The sequence below is a fragment of the Eublepharis macularius genome, chromosome 6 (genome assembly GCF_028583425.1).
Source record: "Eublepharis macularius isolate TG4126 chromosome 6, MPM_Emac_v1.0, whole genome shotgun sequence".
In the NCBI taxonomy this organism is placed as follows: domain Eukaryota; kingdom Metazoa; phylum Chordata; class Lepidosauria; order Squamata; family Eublepharidae; genus Eublepharis; species Eublepharis macularius.
Genome location: NC_072795.1, coordinates 31,199,599 through 31,215,774, shown reverse-complemented (window position 1 = coordinate 31,215,774; position 16,176 = coordinate 31,199,599). Strand labels below are relative to the sequence as shown.

The 16,176-nt window shown below is 52.3% G+C and overlaps 1 protein-coding gene across 2 annotated transcripts; it reads right to left on the bottom strand.

Moving 5' to 3' along the window:
• Window positions 1-547: 547 nt before the first annotated feature.
• SHOX2 (short stature homeobox 2) lies at window positions 548-14,734 on the bottom strand. 2 transcript variants are annotated; one of them, XM_054983831.1, is made up of 5 exons: window positions 14,449-14,734; window positions 11,583-11,791; window positions 6,064-6,121; window positions 5,665-5,753; window positions 548-841 (listed from the first exon to the last, which is right to left on the bottom strand). In XM_054983831.1, the coding sequence occupies exons 1-5, from the start codon at window positions 14,732-14,734 to the stop codon at window positions 548-550; spliced, it is 936 nt and encodes a 311-aa protein (XP_054839806.1). The 2 variants fall into 2 exon arrangements, with proteins under 2 accessions (XP_054839806.1, XP_054839807.1); XM_054983832.1 differs by having other exon boundaries at window positions 548-805.
• Between the last annotated feature and the right edge of the window lie 1,442 nt (window positions 14,735-16,176).

The following is a 16,176-nucleotide window of genomic DNA, read 5'->3' as shown; positions in this document are numbered from 1 at the left end:
AAGTATCTGATGCAACGTGAAAGGAGGCCCGCCTCTCTTATCAAATTTCTTGTATTAAAGTGAACTTCGCAGAACAAGGTCAGTTTCAAAACCTGTGAACTTCCCAGCTGCGTGTCTATTTCATCTAATTCTTTTAAATAAGTATCTCTCTTCCCTCCAGTTTCTCTCGCGGTTTCTTCTTCTTCAAGCGGAGGGCTTCCCTCCCCCCTCTATTTGAAAAACATACACACATTCAATTTTGTTTTAAATGTCTCTCCCCTGTCGATCGCCCTTGCCTTTCCCCCCACCCAGGGACGTTTCTTGGTCGGTCGAGCAAATTCTTCTCCCCTTTTCATTCGTTCGGTCTTTCACATTATTTGTTGTAAGTGGCGTAGAAAACAAAACCAAGGAAGATCGGGGCCCTCTCCGCGTGGGCGAAGGTCTCTGCCCGAAGCAGCTTGCAAGATCAAGTCTGGAAAGGGGGGCCGCGCTCCTTTCCCCGCCTGCCCCCCGCGGGTCCCGGCCTGGCCGGCGGCGGGATTGCAACGTGCCCGGCGGGGCGGCCCAGTCACAGGCCCAGGGCGGCCGCGTGCTTTTTGGCTTTCAGTCTGAGGTCGGCGATGCTGGAGTTCTTGCTGGTGGTCTTGGCTGCCGCGGCCGCCGCCACCACCGAGGCGGCCGAGGCGGACTCGGCGGCCAGCGTGGCCAGCGGCAGGCCGAAGGGCGGCGCCGGGAACATCATGTAGGGCGCGTGCGCGGCCAGGTGCGGGTGGAGGTGGTGGTGCGCGTGCGCCACGGCGCTGTCCAGCTGCAGCTGCGCCTGCACCTGAAAGGACAAGGGCGGCACGTTGCAATGACTATCCTGATGGGAGAAACACAAGAGCGTTAAGCCGACGCCCGGCCCGCCGTCGCCCGCCCCAGCCCCTCCTGCGCCGCCCCAGGAGCAGCTCCGAGTCCCTCCAAGACCAACTAGACTTCCGAGAGAGTCGTTTGAGGTGGGTGGCCCTGTTGACCTGCAGTAGAACAGCAGGATTGGAATCTAGTGGCACCAGAGAGACCAACAAGCTTTCCAGCGCTCCCTTCTTCGAACAACGGTGGGAATGGAGATCCCTGGACACTCCATTCCTACTAGTGTCTGGAGAAGGGAGCTCTGACTCTCCGAAGCTTACATCCTGAAAATCTTGTGCGTCTCTAAGGTGCCAGTGGACCCAAATCCTGCTAGATTCCCAAGATATGGGCTTTCGAGAGTCAGAGCTCCCTTCATCAGATACAAGTGGGAAAGGTAGGAGGATTATATCTTTTCCCTACCTTTTTTTGCTCCTTGTATCTGAAGAAAGGAGCTTTAACTCTGGAAAGCTCATACCTTGGAAACCTAGCTGTTCTTTAAGGACCTACTGGACCCGAATTTTGCTCTTTTGCAGACCAACACAGCTACCCACCCGAAACTGTCCTAAATAGAGTTAAGCCTTTCTAAATCCATTGAAATAAGTGGGTTTAGAAGGTTTTAACTCTGTTTGCACTATTCCATTCCAGCATGCGCTTTGGGGGACCAGAATCCGCTAAAGTTTTATTGGGGAGGAAAAAAACAGTAGGGCCAAGGGGTGGGGGAGGTGTAACTTGGTCCAATTCCTTCAGGCAAAAGACAGGGGCCGTTCACTGGTCTGGAGAACTAGACCAGCAGCAACTGAAAGATGAACCACCTTTTGTTGCGGCCGGAGGTAGAGCTCCCTTCATCAGACCACAGTCACCCTCTCGCAGCCTAACCTCCCTCACAGGGTTGCTGGGAGGATAAAATGGAGGACAGGAGTATGACGTAAGCCGCTTTGGGTTCGCACTGGGGAGAAAGGCAGATATAAACGAAATAAACAGAAAAGGTCCTTACGTCAAGGAGATCAGGGCAGCGTGGGGGAGTCTTCCCCCTGCTCCATTTTTCCCCTCCCGACAACCCTGTGAAGCCGAGTTAAGATCATCCGGTACTTTCTGGGGTGAGCGGAATAAATGTCGCTGCCACTGGACTCTTCTGGTAGTTTGATTCTACAGACTAATACTGCCAGGAAAAATTGCCCCAGCCACTAGTGGCCAGAAACTGAACAGCAATCGGAGCCGAGTGGCACCTTAAAGACCAACAAGATTTCCAGGGCATACGCTTTCCAGACTCAAAGCTCCCTTCCTCGGATACCTGTCGAACATCTCGTCCGGCTCTAAGGTGCCGCTGGACTCCTGCATATCAAGACGGCTACCCGCCTGAAACTCTCTTCAGAAACGGAGAAGCCAATCCTTAACTTGTTTACTCGGAAGTAAATCCCACGGACTTCAAAGAAACTTACTCCTAAGGAAAAATGCCCAGGATCGCAGCTTCAGGCGCACGGGATCGTGCAGAGGTTCATTTACACCCCATTCCATGGATATTTACTCGGAAGTGTGTTTATTCGGGCTTGCTCCAAAGAAGCCAGTTTTATTCTTTTAGAATTTTTTTAAAAAGAGGCTCCATCCTCTGCTCTTTTTATGCAGCGCGCTCCCCTGGAAGCGCGTTTAGGATTGCTGCCTTCCTCTGGAGACCCCTTATCGGCTAAAGCAGTTGAGTCATCACATCCCCCAAAGCAATGAGAGTGGTGCCGGTAGAAGCAAGTCTTGACCCGTGTGTCTTTGAGCATGTCAGAATGCCTTGTACTCGATGCCTGCCTCAGCCTCCAGGCGCTAGGGTGAGGTACAGAAGTTCCTTTTTAAATACTGTGGGGCCATCTACCCCGCACAGCCCTTACCCCAAGCGTGCTAGTGAGGAAAGACGCCCCGCAGGTATTCAGAGACGCTACTTTATTTAGGAGCAAAATTGGGGTCCGGTAACTATGACTTGAGGGGAGGATTTCATTCCTTCAACGCGTGAAGGACCAATGAGATTTCCAAGGTGTCTTCAGAAGCCAGCTTTGACTCTCGAAAGCTCATACCCTGGGAATCTAGTGGGTCTTTCGGGTGCTACTGGACCCGAATCTTGCTCCTTGATTGCAGACCAACAGTGCTACCCACCGGAAACTACCTTTATTTATGAGCTGCCTTGGCTCATAGTCAGTCCTGCGCAAGACTAAAATGCCTCTGAACACGAGCAGAACTCTTCTCTGCCCTCACACAGGGGGGATAGTGAGCTGGGCTTCCACTAAGTTTTGATCCGAAGCACTTCGAGTTTTAGAAATTTAGCATTTTGTGCTTCCGGACTGCTCGATGCGTTTGGTTGGCTTCAACTAAACTATTGATGTTGTCTGACTCCGGCGAGTCTCGGGTGCCTGCGAGCCTTCGGACGGGCTGTCTGCCTGGATGCACTCGCGAGCGGGTCGGATCTGCCGACTGGTTGGCTGTGCTTGCATTGATTGACTGGTCAATGTCACCGCGATCGCCGGCCTGATTTGGCTGCGGGCGCAGAGAGACCTCGCGGGCTGCTTGGCTCGGTCGCACTGCTGCTTCCCCGCGCCTGTTACTAGGCAGGATCGGCTAACTGGCCGGACTGCCTCGAACCCGAACCCTTCCCCTTCCCTCCGCGCTGCTTCCTGCTTCCTCGCCAACGAGTTTGACTGCTTCTCGCCAGGCTTCACCCATCCGGTCTGAATATACTTTTCGAAGCGCTCTGACTTGGCCATCTGTCTACACTGCACTGAGTCAAGTGAAGTCTGTTTTAAACTGAGAGGGGCAACCCGCCTGGCTGGGCTTTGCTCCCCCGCTAGGCCCTCTGTTGTCCGCTCATGCTGGCTGCGATCTTGCACGCTTTAGGGCGTTTCAGTCCTCCTTGTCCTCGAAAATCAGGCCCAGCCATCAGCCAAGCAGTAGCCACCGCGTACTTATCTGGCTTCTCTCCCGCCCTCTATCCGGTGAGTGATCTCCGGCCTGACCTTAGAGGTGTTCTCTGCACTCCATCACTACCCAGTTTGGTGTTGTGGTTAAGAGCGACAGGGCTCTAATTTGGAGAATCGGGTTTGATTCCCCACTCCTCCGCTTGACGCCAGCTGGGTGACCTTGGGTCAGTCACAGCTCTCTCAGAGCTCTCTCAGCTCCACCCACCTCACAGGTTGATTGTCCTGAGGCTAATAATAATACACTTTGTAAACTGCTCTGAGTGGGCGTTAAGTTGTCCTGAAGGGTACTATATAAATAGAATGTTGTTGTTGATGATTATAATAATAAAATTATTATCATTATAATCATTATTACCCTTTTTGAGATTACAGCTGCCTCCAGCGGTTGTCAAGTTTAGCCATGACTGCTGTCATTGAACGCTCCTTTCTCACGAGGAAGAACACTCCTTCGCGATTGAGTCTCCCCTCCTTCATTTTATCCTAACAGCGACCATGTGGGGTAGGTTAGGCGCAGACAGAGAGAGAATGGCTCAGGGTCACCCAGCCAGCTTACTGCAGACTGCGTGAGGATTGGAACCTGAGTCTCCGAGTCCCAGGTTCTCCTCCCAAACCCTAATCGCTACGCTAGTTTGGCTCTCACCCCAAGCCTATGCACTTTTGTTCGGAACTAAGTCCCATTAGGTCTTATTTCCCAGGAGGTCTTATTTCCAAGTGACGTCAGCAGCCTAACAAAGTATCCAAGTAACGTCAGCAGCCTCCTAGGAGGAGCCCACGGTTTTGTGTTGCAGCCAATATGTTCTGTATGGGGGCTGTAGGTCTTTTACTCCTCGCCCGTTAGAATTGCGTAAGAAAGGAAAGACTATCCCGTTTAAAAATAAATTAGAAGTAAATTTCTTGTTGAATGTATTTCTGCAAGACTTGCACAAAACTTTGCTAGAGCTTCTGAGAAAAAGAGCGCAATCATCAGCAGGTCTGCTTAAAAGTCTACTCAGTTCCATTCAATGGGGTTTCCTCCCAGAAAAGAGTTCTTAGGATTGCACTGAGAAAATAGTAATATTTTAAAGGTCCTTCTAGAGCCCCCTCTATAAGAGATAGGATGAAACACACGCCTCAGTTTCGCATACACTGATAAAATCCGACCCATGGTCAGGATCGGTGCCGAGGAATGTCTTGGAACATATAAAAGATCGGAAGCACGACAGAACCCGCATTGAAAGCGGGCTTCTAATGCTGCAAACTGGACACCTGCCTGGGATTAAACCCCCACTGCACGTAAAACATTTGTATTACTTCCGAGTAAACAGGAGTATCTTTCCTCGAAAATAAATCTCTTAAACTCCGGTTTATACCTGAGTAAACACGCCGAGGATCGGGCTGTTCTCTTCCCCTGAACCGATGGCATTGCATTACCCCGATTCCAAACGCACTTGCTTGGAAGTAAATTCCGCAGAGATCAATTGAACTTAGTTCCAAGTAAGGCTAGAGTCCTAAAAATCCATATCGAGAAAGCAAGGCCCACTGAAATCAATAGGAGTTAGGTACAGTTCCCAATTTTGCTGGCTGCGATGCTGCCCACGCTTACACGAGAGTAAGTCCCGGGGATGTCAGCGAGATTTCCATAGGATTAGGTCGAGCTGCATACGTGGCCAGGGGCGTCTCACCCACCCAGCTCTCTCCAGATGCAGATGATGATGATAACAGCAAAGGTTATCATCATTTTTCTTCAAATATTATGTAACAGCGCTGAATATGTCTGGGGGACCCTAATTCCCAGGCAGAAGCAAAGGAATTCGGTGGCACATAGTCGAACGACGGGAGGGATTCACAGCCCCACCATACTTGCCTGTTGAAAGGGCATCCGCAAAGCGCCCACGTTCACATAGGGGGCGACTCGGCAAGCTTCGAATTGACTGGCGGCTCCTATGAGGACCCCTGAAAGGAACAGAAGATGATCTGGTCAGGAGAACTGGGCCGAAAGAGGATGAAAATGGCACAAAGGGGCAAGATCTGGACTGGGCACAGCTTTAAGAGAAGGAAGTTGCCCGGAAGGGAACTAGGGTACCTTTGCGCTTTGCGCCTGGGACTTATAGAGCGGTCTTCATTTGCAATGGGGGGAGGCAGGTTTCATAGTGCAACCCTGTGTAAAGTTACTCCAGGCTCAGTCTAGCGTTTCTGTTGGTTGTAACTCTGCACGGGATTGCGCCATCAGGCCCAGGGAATATTTTTGGTCAATTCCACGTACCTTTGTGTAGCTGATTCTCCTGCTTCCTACATTTAGCTCTTCTGTTCTGAAACCACACCTGGGGAAACAAGGGAGGAGATGCGCTCAGCATAAAGCCACCTCTGTAGCTCTCCAGCTATGGCCGCCTCCATATTTATTGCTAGCGAAGGTACTTCCATTGCAAGCAGAGGAGCTAGATCAAGATGGGTAGCCCTATTAGCTCATACCCCACCACAAATTTTGTTAGTCATATAGGTGCTACTGGACTCTTGCTCTTTTCTGCTGCAAGCGGAGGAGCGTTTGCTTTAGGGCAGCAACCAGGGACGAAGGACTCCCGCAGCCCGGCTATTTTGCTCGCCTTGCTCTGTGCTGGAATGCTGACCCGTTATGGGGTAAAACCTCATGCTCCAAGTTTCGACTCTTGGATGCAAACCAGCCCACGTGAACACGCGAAGTTTCCTAACAAGGAATCAGCCATTGGCACAGAAATGTCAATGTCGCCTACACTGACAAGTAGCAGATCGCCAGGCTCTGGGCTTTCACATCACCTGTTACCTGAGCCTTCTTAAAAACTGAACTTGGGGGATGGGGATTGAACTTGGGACCTTCTGCTTGCCAGGCAGATGCACTGCCACTCCTACTAGGCGTCTTTTTGCAGTTACCCCCCTGCCTTGGGCGATTTCTTTATTTGTAAATTTTATTTATGTTATTAATAGTCCGCCCTTCTCATTGATACTCAAGGCGGCTCACACAGTACAGCTAATTTCAAAGACATGTCAATAAACATGTAATAGGCTATATGCATGTACATTTGCAAACATTTAAACCCAGTAGAAATCCAATACAGAGTTCAAGAAAAGCTGAAACAGAACATAAGCAATTCTAAGACTGACATATTAAATAACATAGGACCTACAGCAATAACAGTAAAGTGAAGTCTATAGTCACTCCCTGGGCCTTTACTGATGCATCTTTGGGCGTCTTTGAAGTCCCTTAACTATTTCGGTGTGTGTGTAAGTGTGGGGGGGAAGGGGCTGCTCATGCCATTTGTGGGCTTCTTCGAAGCACCTGGTTGGCCTCTGCTGGAAGCAGATGCTGGACTGGATGGACCGGGATGGTCCGATCAGGCAATAGGCTTTAGAATCCCCTTTAGAGATTTTCTATTAATCGGTGTTTTCATTGTGGCTAATTTCAGTTTGATGGCTGCTCCTGATCATTCGGGGACAATGTTACCTTGTGTATACCAAATACCAGTTAATGTAGAGAAACTCTACCGTGTTGGGGCTGTAGTCCTTATGGGTGAGAGTAGTCCGGGTTTTAGCCATTTCTAGCAACCAGGGTACCTGTACCACATGGCAGGGCTGCAGCTCGCCGGGAAATACAGTTTAAGATTCCCTCCCCACTCCTTGGGCAGATTAGTAAACCCGTTGGGCCTGATGTCCCCTACATTTCTGCAGGGAACAAGCGTCGGCGTGCGTGCATTCTCTGTCTTGGGGAACCCCTGTCTCAACCAAATCTAGACAGTCATGTTAAGAAGCCTTCCTTTCCCGCTGTGGAGCGGGACTTGCTTCTCACGCAAGGCTTTAATGCCTTGCAACGGTACGAGCTAAGCGCCTGCTACTTGGAGGAAAAGTCCCACCGTTCGGTAGTAGATCGCTCCCAAGGAAGTGTCACAGGGTGCTGTCTTCTTAGGAAGTCATCGCTGAAATCAAGGGGGTTCACAGGCTTTCGGAGCCCTTCTTTTAATTGCTATCGTGTTCAGGGGAGGGAGAACTTAAGAGCTTGATTTTTAATTGCAATCGACGGAGTTAAAACTGTTGAAGTTACCAGACAGTTGCAATCCTAAACTAATTTCCGGGGGGGGGGGGAACCTTACTCGAAAGCAGTTTCTTGAAGTGAATGGACTACTTAGACGGAAGCGCACTTGCATGCTCTCCCCATCCTCAACGTCGATCCTAGTATTATAAACTGGGCTAATTGGGCTCCTAACTTTCTGCTTCCCGATTGGAACAGGGACTTAAAAGAGCGCAGCTCTTGGAAAACGGACAGTTGCCGCCTGTTCTGCTTCTTACTCAATTACTTTCTCGGGCTGCCTTTCATCTTGGGCCAATCGAATGATTCTTCCCCTCCCCAGCTGCCCCCCCCCCACTTTCCTCCTGCTATCTAATGCTGAAACTTGTGATAAAGGGGCTTAGATGTTTGCGCAATAAGACCCGAGAAGAATGCGCTCATTAAAAGCCTGTAATATTAATTAGCTTTATCTTCAAGAAAAACGAAACACCAAAGAGTTTAATGACTCACTTTTGGGGGGGGGGGGTAATTACTGTCATAAAAGCGTCACTACAAAGAAGTTGAGAAATTCTCTGTTCCTCTGTGCAGTGGAGTGTAACACAGAAGCGGAATAATTGTCTCATTATTATGATAATCTAATTTGCTCCCATAGAAAAAAAAGTGTGTGAGAGAGAACTGCAGGCCAGGCAAGGAGATACTTTGGCAGTTGGAAATAGGAAAAGTTTGAAATCAGCAGGGAGAATTTGGGCCCCCAAATGGAAGAAGGTTAAACTTTGATAGCCAAAGCTAAACATTTGGGTTCCCTCCCCGGCCTTTTTGCAAGCTCACTCAGAAGCAAACCCTCCTGAGTTCGAGAGGACTTATTTGGGAGTAATCACCAGTAACCTGCGGTTAAACGTTTTAATCCCGTTAATTTCAAACACTTCACATTTCTCCCATTGCAATACATGGAACTTTATAAGACCAGCCCTAAGCAAGTCTGCTCAGAACCCTCCTTTCTAGTGGGGCGAGCTCTCGGGTAGGATGAAGCACTTAACAAAGATTGAATCTAGTTCTTGCGGGGGGGGGCGGTGGAGCGTGAGGCAGAGAAGGGGAAACTGTCTCAAAGATCCTTGCGACCAAGGCAATGAAAGGAGCAACAAGGGGCCCAGAGCTTATTGGGATCTGCATATTCTTTCCTACAGATGCGTAGTTTACTGCAATGTAATTCTAAATATATTTGTTCAGAAGTCTCAATTCAAATGGGACTTACCCCCTAGTAAGTATTCTAGAGCACAATCCTAAACAGACAGAAGACAGTAACAGTGCGATCCTATGCAGAGGAGTTAGCCGTGTTAGTCTGTAGTAGCAACATGGCAAGGAGTCCAGTAGCACCTTTAAGACTAACCAACTTTACTGTAGCATAAGCTTTCGATGCATCTGGCTGTGGTTCTCGAAAGCTTATGCTAAAGTTGGTTAGTCTTAAAGGTGCTACTGGACTCTTTGCCATTATCCTACGTAGAGTTATTCTTTGCATACCGTTTATTGATGGGCTGGAGTTAACTCAGCATTGGATTGCAGTGTAACTCCCCGGGGGCCTCTGTTATAGGATTGCACACTGGTAAATCTTCTGGAGCTCGCTGGAGCTACCTTCTCTGTAAGAATGCTTAGGCCTGCAGAAGTAACGCCCGCACCCAACATACACCCTGGCATTTATTCCGAGGGGACTTTATATGTCAAAGTCAAACGGCATAGGATCTCACTGCACGTCCATTTCCCTGAAAGTAAATCCCAGAGTGTATAACGGAACTAAAAAACACGGGTACCAATGCAGCCTACAGGGTGATCCCTGCTTACCCGGAAGAAAGCCTGCTGAACACAGCAGGGCTTGCTTCCGAGTAAATAGGATAGGGTTGGTCTCATTTAGTAAACTGCACCGGCTAGGATGAGTTTAAGTAAGCCTGAATTAAAACCGTGCTGTTATTAGACTACACTCCTAAACAGAATTACTTGGAAGTAAATGCCAACAGGACTTTTCCAAGCTCTTCTCTTTCAGAGATGTCACCATCTGCCAATGAGAGGCAGGGAAGCAAAATTTAAAACAAAATCGCTGCAAAGCATTTCTGGGGGGCATTTAAAAGGAAGGAGACCCTAATCTATGTAAATCTCTGACTGTGATTCTGTATGGATTATGCGGGGCGGTCGTTATTCTTTTGTTGAGCCAAACAAACCTCCCTCCATAGGAATCACCGCCCTTTAATATTTTTTTTCACAGGCCCGTTTGGAGAGTGAGCGCTTTAAAAAAAAAAAGCGACCAGGCTAAATCTGTGGCCGCCTAGAAGAAAAATAGAAGCGTAAAGAGTAGCGTTTAAAAAAAAAATTAGGCTCTTTTCTAGGCGGTGATGTCTTTCAGAAATGCTGCTATCTCCCCCCCCTCTCTCCCCCCTTCCCTTCCTATATGACGCAACTGTTCAGTTTTTGCCTTTATCCGATTACAAGATGCAGAGAAAGCCTCTAAGAGCTGGAGCCCCGTTCGGTGCAGATGGCAGCCTCCGAGCACAAAGATGGAGGGGGAAGTATCCGTTACAGGCAAGGGCTTGGCTAGCAGCTGCAGATGTTCGGAGGCCTAAAACGGCTCCATGTGTTAGCACAAAGGCGGCCCCGTCTTCTAGGCCAGATCTCGGGATTCTCTGGGACAGTCTTTATTAAAACAACAACAACCACAGAGGCTGCTAGGATGCTGCCTTTCCAGAACTTGGGAAGGGAGGCTCGAGAGACTTTAGCCTAGGAAGATTTCGAAGATGGGGGGAAATTGACCAGCGTCTGTAGAGAAAGGTGGAAGGAAATTGACCAGCCTTTGTAGACTCCAACTGCAAGGGGCAAGGCTCGGGGGTCTCTCTTCCTTTCTCTCGCTTTTTCCTGCTCCCTCGAGATTTAAATTACGTCCAGTGGGCCTGCTGGGAACGTGCGTGTTTTAAATGGACTGTAAATGTACGCTTTAGGAACCCTTGGTTTCGTTTATTGGTCAATCCCTCTATAAAGTTAATTCCCATATCCGCCTGTGCGTGTTTTTTTTTTAAACAGAGTAGGGAAGCCAGCATGCAGTTTACATCGAGCCAGAGAGAAAGATTTGCTCGTCTTATTTAAAAACTGAAGTAATATACAGATTAAATCCATTTTGCGAAACAGCCTTTTATAGACTTCCACCCGACAGCTTGAGCCTGCAGGCGTCTTCCGGCAGTAACTTGTTTCTGTTTCTCATGCAACTTCGATTTATTTATTTCTATTTGTTTTACCGAGGATGGGGAGAATAAATTCACCCTTGAGAGTGGCAGGCCAGCATTTTCTCAACATGGGCGAACTGACTGCAACAAAATTATTCAATCCCCACAGATCACAGCGTACCCCTCTAGAAACAAGTACCATTAAAAATTAGGAACTCCCCGCGGGTCAGGCTGAAAGGACGCGGCCCCAGACATGTTACTCCAGAATAGCTCGGAACTAGCAGACAACTCGCCTGCCATCACTCTGGAGTTAATGCCCTTTTCCCAACAAAAACATTTGGTGGGAAAGAGGAGGCATCTGTTCTGTCCAATCTCTTCTGCTCGAGATTGGAAAGACCCCTGGAGGAGCGCGGCCTTCGACAGAGCCGAAGTGAGCCCAACGGAGTACAAAGCAAGGCCGCTCCTCCGGAGTTACCTCGGCGTAATCCCGGCCGTTCTGCGGGGTAGCGACTCCGGTTCCGCCCGCCCGGGCCCTCCCGCCCTCACCTGCACTCTGGCTTCGGACAGCCCCAGCCTCTGGCTGAGCTCCTCCCTCATGAAGGCGTCCGGGTAGTGGGTCTCGTCGAAGAGGCGCTCCAGCTCGTTCAGCTGCTCCAGGGTGAAGTTGGTCCGGCTCCGGCGCTGCTTGATCTTGGTTTGCCCTTCGTCTTCCATCCCTTTGGCGTCGTCTTTGCGATCCTTCAGCTCTGGGGAAACTGGGCGGGAAGCGAGAGGCGGTCAGGATCTCTGCCTGCCTGCCTGGCCCGCGGCTCTGGGGCTCCCCCTTAAGTCAAGGAAGAGGAGCCGGGAGGAGGGATCAATGGGCCGCTCCAGAGTCGCCTTTCTTAAGGGTTTCGAGGCCGGTTGCCTCCGCCGGGCCCAAAGAGAGGGATCCCCCCTGCACACACCCAGCTTTCACCAGCCTAGCCAGGGGCAGCCTTCCGCAGGCCGCCCTCAGTTCCTTCCCGTGTCCGAGGCTCCCTCGGGAAAAGACCGACGGCTTTCCTAAGAAGATCGCCGTTTACCCTGGGCAGATTTACACGGGAAGGGCAGGGAGGCTGCGGACGCGCCTCATCATAAAGGCCGCTGAAGTGACTGGGGCTTAGGACGGCGCCTGGCGCCGTTTCTTGGACAGGGCCCCAGTTTTGGAGCGCACCGACCTAGCCTGATCCCCGGTTTAGGCCTCACCTAAAAATTGTGCGGTTAGATCCCAAGTCATGCCACTGATTTCTGCCAAGATTTTCCAAACTCTCGGCAGAAAGCAGGACTTAAAAAAATAACCCCAATTTTCAAGGCCGCCTCTTTTCTCTCTCAGTGAGGCGCTTTTTGACAGCTGTGCCAGGGGCTGTCTCCGCAACCGATTCCCCACCGGGGGCGGGAGATCCGGCCTAAGAAGTCCAGCGTCGTGGCTGGGAGGGGAGAGGAACCACCTCGGGCCCCGTCCTGGCTCCGCACTGCAGTGCCAGCGGCCTGCCTCTGAGAGCCGGGACCAAATGCCCGGGGGAGCCCACGGCGCCGACTCGCTCCAGGCTGCCCCCGGACATCCGTGCCGCTGGTTGAGCGGCCAGCCGGCCTCTCAAGCCCCAATGACAGGTGTCGGCGGAGGGACTCGGGCAGGCCAGCCGCCAGGAGAAGGCCTTCGCCGGCCCTCACCTTTGGCGGCGGGGGGGAGGTCGTACATGCAGACCCAGATGCGGGTGCGGGCAACTTCCCGGGAGGGCCCTCCGAAGTTTGCTGACAGCCCCCCTTCTGAGCCTGCCTCCCCTCCTCTCGGGACAGCCTCCTAGAGGCAGGGCCCCGGTCTTGCCTACCTTCCTGGGTACTCTCCAGACCAGCTCTGGTTGATTTTGCTCTCTGCTGTGTTCTAAGACACCTCTGCCCCCCCCCTCTCTCTCACACACACACACCTTTTCTCATTTCACTTCGGATACAAAATCCGGTTTGCTTCGCTGCGTGTAAACGGAGTTTAGAAACTCCGTTCGCCCGGACTCGCCACAAGCCGAGTTTTCCCCACTCTCTTGTCGGCACCTATTTGCCCGACCAGGCCGTGCCAAGGTTTGTTTATTTCATTTCTCTCTCTCATCATAACCCCCATTTGTTTATAAAATTTCTTCCGGAAGATGCTCTCCATCCAGTTCCGATCTGCCGAGAACAACTTGGGTGAACAAAAGAGCTGAACACACACACAAACACACACACACACTCCTCCCCCGAATATGACATCCGCATTCTCCAAACCACACGCAGCTATTCAAATATACTCGAAAGCCACGAGGAGCTTTGGCTAAGCAAACATGCCGGGGCATTTTTATTTTGGGCTGCGACGTCCAAATTTAAAGGGGAAGGGCAAAAGGAACCTTCCAAGTGCAACATTTTGCTTTTATTTCCAGATCGCTTATGAGGAATGTTTTCCTTTTCCATATAGGCATGCGACTGGTTTTTCTAAAGATAATTTTTTAAACTTTTACAAAGTGATTACAATTGTTTAAGTGCATATGGAGGGAATGACCTCCTGATCTTTTTCCAGCACGTTTGTTGTTTCTTCCGCCAACAATGGAGAACAGCGTTTCAGGCTTCCAATGGCATTTCAGCCAGGATAAATATAGACTTTGCGTTTGCTGCCCCTTCCATTGTAAGACAGAAAGGGATTATTGTGGTCGAAATTTATCGTCCACTTAGATATTTTTAAAACTCGATCTAAGCATGCCGCATATACTTTTTAATTTTTAAAAAGAGAAAAAAAATATGGGCACCCAACGAATTCTTCTATATCGGATCCCTCCATTATTACTTACTAACAGAAAGGACCTGGGACCCACCGCAAGTGACCACCTCCTGGACTCCAGACCTGTCACATTTTCCGGAACAGCCCGAGCCACATTCTCACAACTCGGCTTTTTATCCTTGCCTTTTCCGCGAAATGAGCCACTGCCGGGTTGCATCGCCTGGACTGAAAGGCTCGACCGGGAGGAGAAAGGACGGCCAGCCAAGAGAGCCCCCAGCAGAGACGGCCGCCCTCCTGCCCCTGCCCCGGAGCAGCGCGCCCGGCGCGCCCGGGCGCAGCAGAAGCCTTTTCGCGGGGCTGCCCGGCGGCTCGGTCGCCAAGCGGCTCTGCCCGGATCGGCGCGCAGGATGCAGCCCGGCCGGGACTGGCGGCGCGCCCTGCCTGCTCCGCTCATTCATTCGCCGCGGGGGGACTGGCTGCGCAACGCGGGCGGCGCGCCTTGCCTTTGCCGTCGCCTTCGCAGCAAACCCACCCTCGGGCACGCAGACGGCCAAGCCACGCCGCACACAAAGCCGCCCTGCCCGCATCTCTACCCGGCCGGAGCCCAGCCCAGCCCAGCCCGCCGCCCCGAGCGCCCCCGGCCCTTACCTTCGCTGAGCTTGGGGGTGCCGGCGTCCCTGCTCCTGTCGACGGCGCCCATGTCCAGCTCTCGGACCGGCGATCGCCCTCCTCCTCCTCCGCCGCCGCCTCCCGCCGCCGCCGCCCGAGCCGCCGGGCTATGTCCGTCCTCCCGGCTGGCCTCGCTAGAGCCCGCCGCCTCCTTGGCTCCCCGGACGGGGCCGCTCTCCAGAACCTCCCGGTAGGTGATGAGCTCCTTTTTCTCTTTCACTTTCTGATCAAACGACTTGGAGACAAAAGCGGTAAGTTCTTCCATCGCCGGCGCTTCTCGGATCTCTTTTCGCCCCCCTCGCTTGCCTCCTCTGGCTCTTCCAAGCCCCCCAATAAACACATCAAGGGGGCAGGGGGAGGAGGAGGAGGAAGAGGAGGAGGAGGGGTGGGAGGAAGGGGGAGGGAAGGCGAGGGTGGGGGGAGAAGCCGCCGCGGGGCCGGCGAGTTCAATGGGAGCCGCCGGTGCCCAACCCGAGCGCGCGGGGGAAACGTGAAGATCTTGGCCAATTCTCCCCGCCAAGAGTTCAGATCTGATAGGGCTCCCGCTATTGAAGTCCCCCTATTTATACTTTGCCGAGCCTGCCCCTTGTTCGGAGCGAATTACCTCCCCTCTGCAACGGGAAGGCGCCCCTTCTCCTGGAGCAGCCCGGCAGCAGCGCCGAGGAGCAGGAGAGCCAAACTGGGAAGGGGTGGGGTGGGCAGAGGGGGGGGAGGGAGGAGAAAGACAGGAGGGGATCTCCCCCCCTGCAGAGCCGCCGGCCGGGGGTGGCGGGCGGCCATTAATCCGGGATTGACACGAATCCCTAATTAATTTAATTAGGCGTGGATCTTGCGCGGGCGTCCCGAGTTAGTTAAACATGGGCGGGGGGGGGCAGGGAAAGGAGGCTGGATCTGCAGGGGAGGGGCCCGAAGGAAGAGTGACAGGGCGGCTGGCAGCAGCGCGGGAGGTGGGGGGAGGCAGGCAGGCAGGGCAGCCTCCGCCGAACGTCTTATTTACCAGCGCTCCGGGCTGGCTCTGGCTGGAAGGGCATCGCTGCCCGCCCCGCTGCCAAGCTTGCCTCCGCTCCGCTCGCCTCCGCAGCGGCGGCCAGATGCCCGCACCCACCAAATGTTTAGAGCTTGCGGGGTTAAGACCTCTCCAGCCTAGGCTTAAATCTCACGGATCTGGAAAGAAACGATGGTCGTCGAGGCAAAGACATGTGATTAGGAGGACTGAAAGCGATTCGGCGACCTTTCCCAAAAAGGGAAATCCGTCACGATTGTCCCCTTGCTGCTTGTACAAAGAAAGTTACTGTCTCCAGGCTGTTGCCTTCCCTCCCAAATTACTTTCCCCCTGTACGATAACTCTGCGCATTGGATGCCTTGGGCGCTGCTTTCCCCGGGGTTTATCACCCAGTGCTGTCAATTGCTTTAGGATTCTGCTAGCTCTCCTCCTCCCTCCATTCCGCCTCCTCTTTCCAAGGCTATCACCTGGGCGGTGCGTTCAAGGTGGATGCCGCCTGCGGGGTTCGAGCATTCCCGAAGTTTTGCTATTTCGTACCGGAAGGTCAGCTGCCCCGGCTGGAAATGCCGGAGGAGGTCGAAAGCTTCCGGAGATGGCCTTTTGCAGGCGAGCGGAGCCAGGAGATGCGCTTGGCTCCCCTCTTCCAGGCGGGGGAAACCGTCAACGTCCTCTGTCTGTCAGCGTAGTGCCATGCTAAGCAGGTC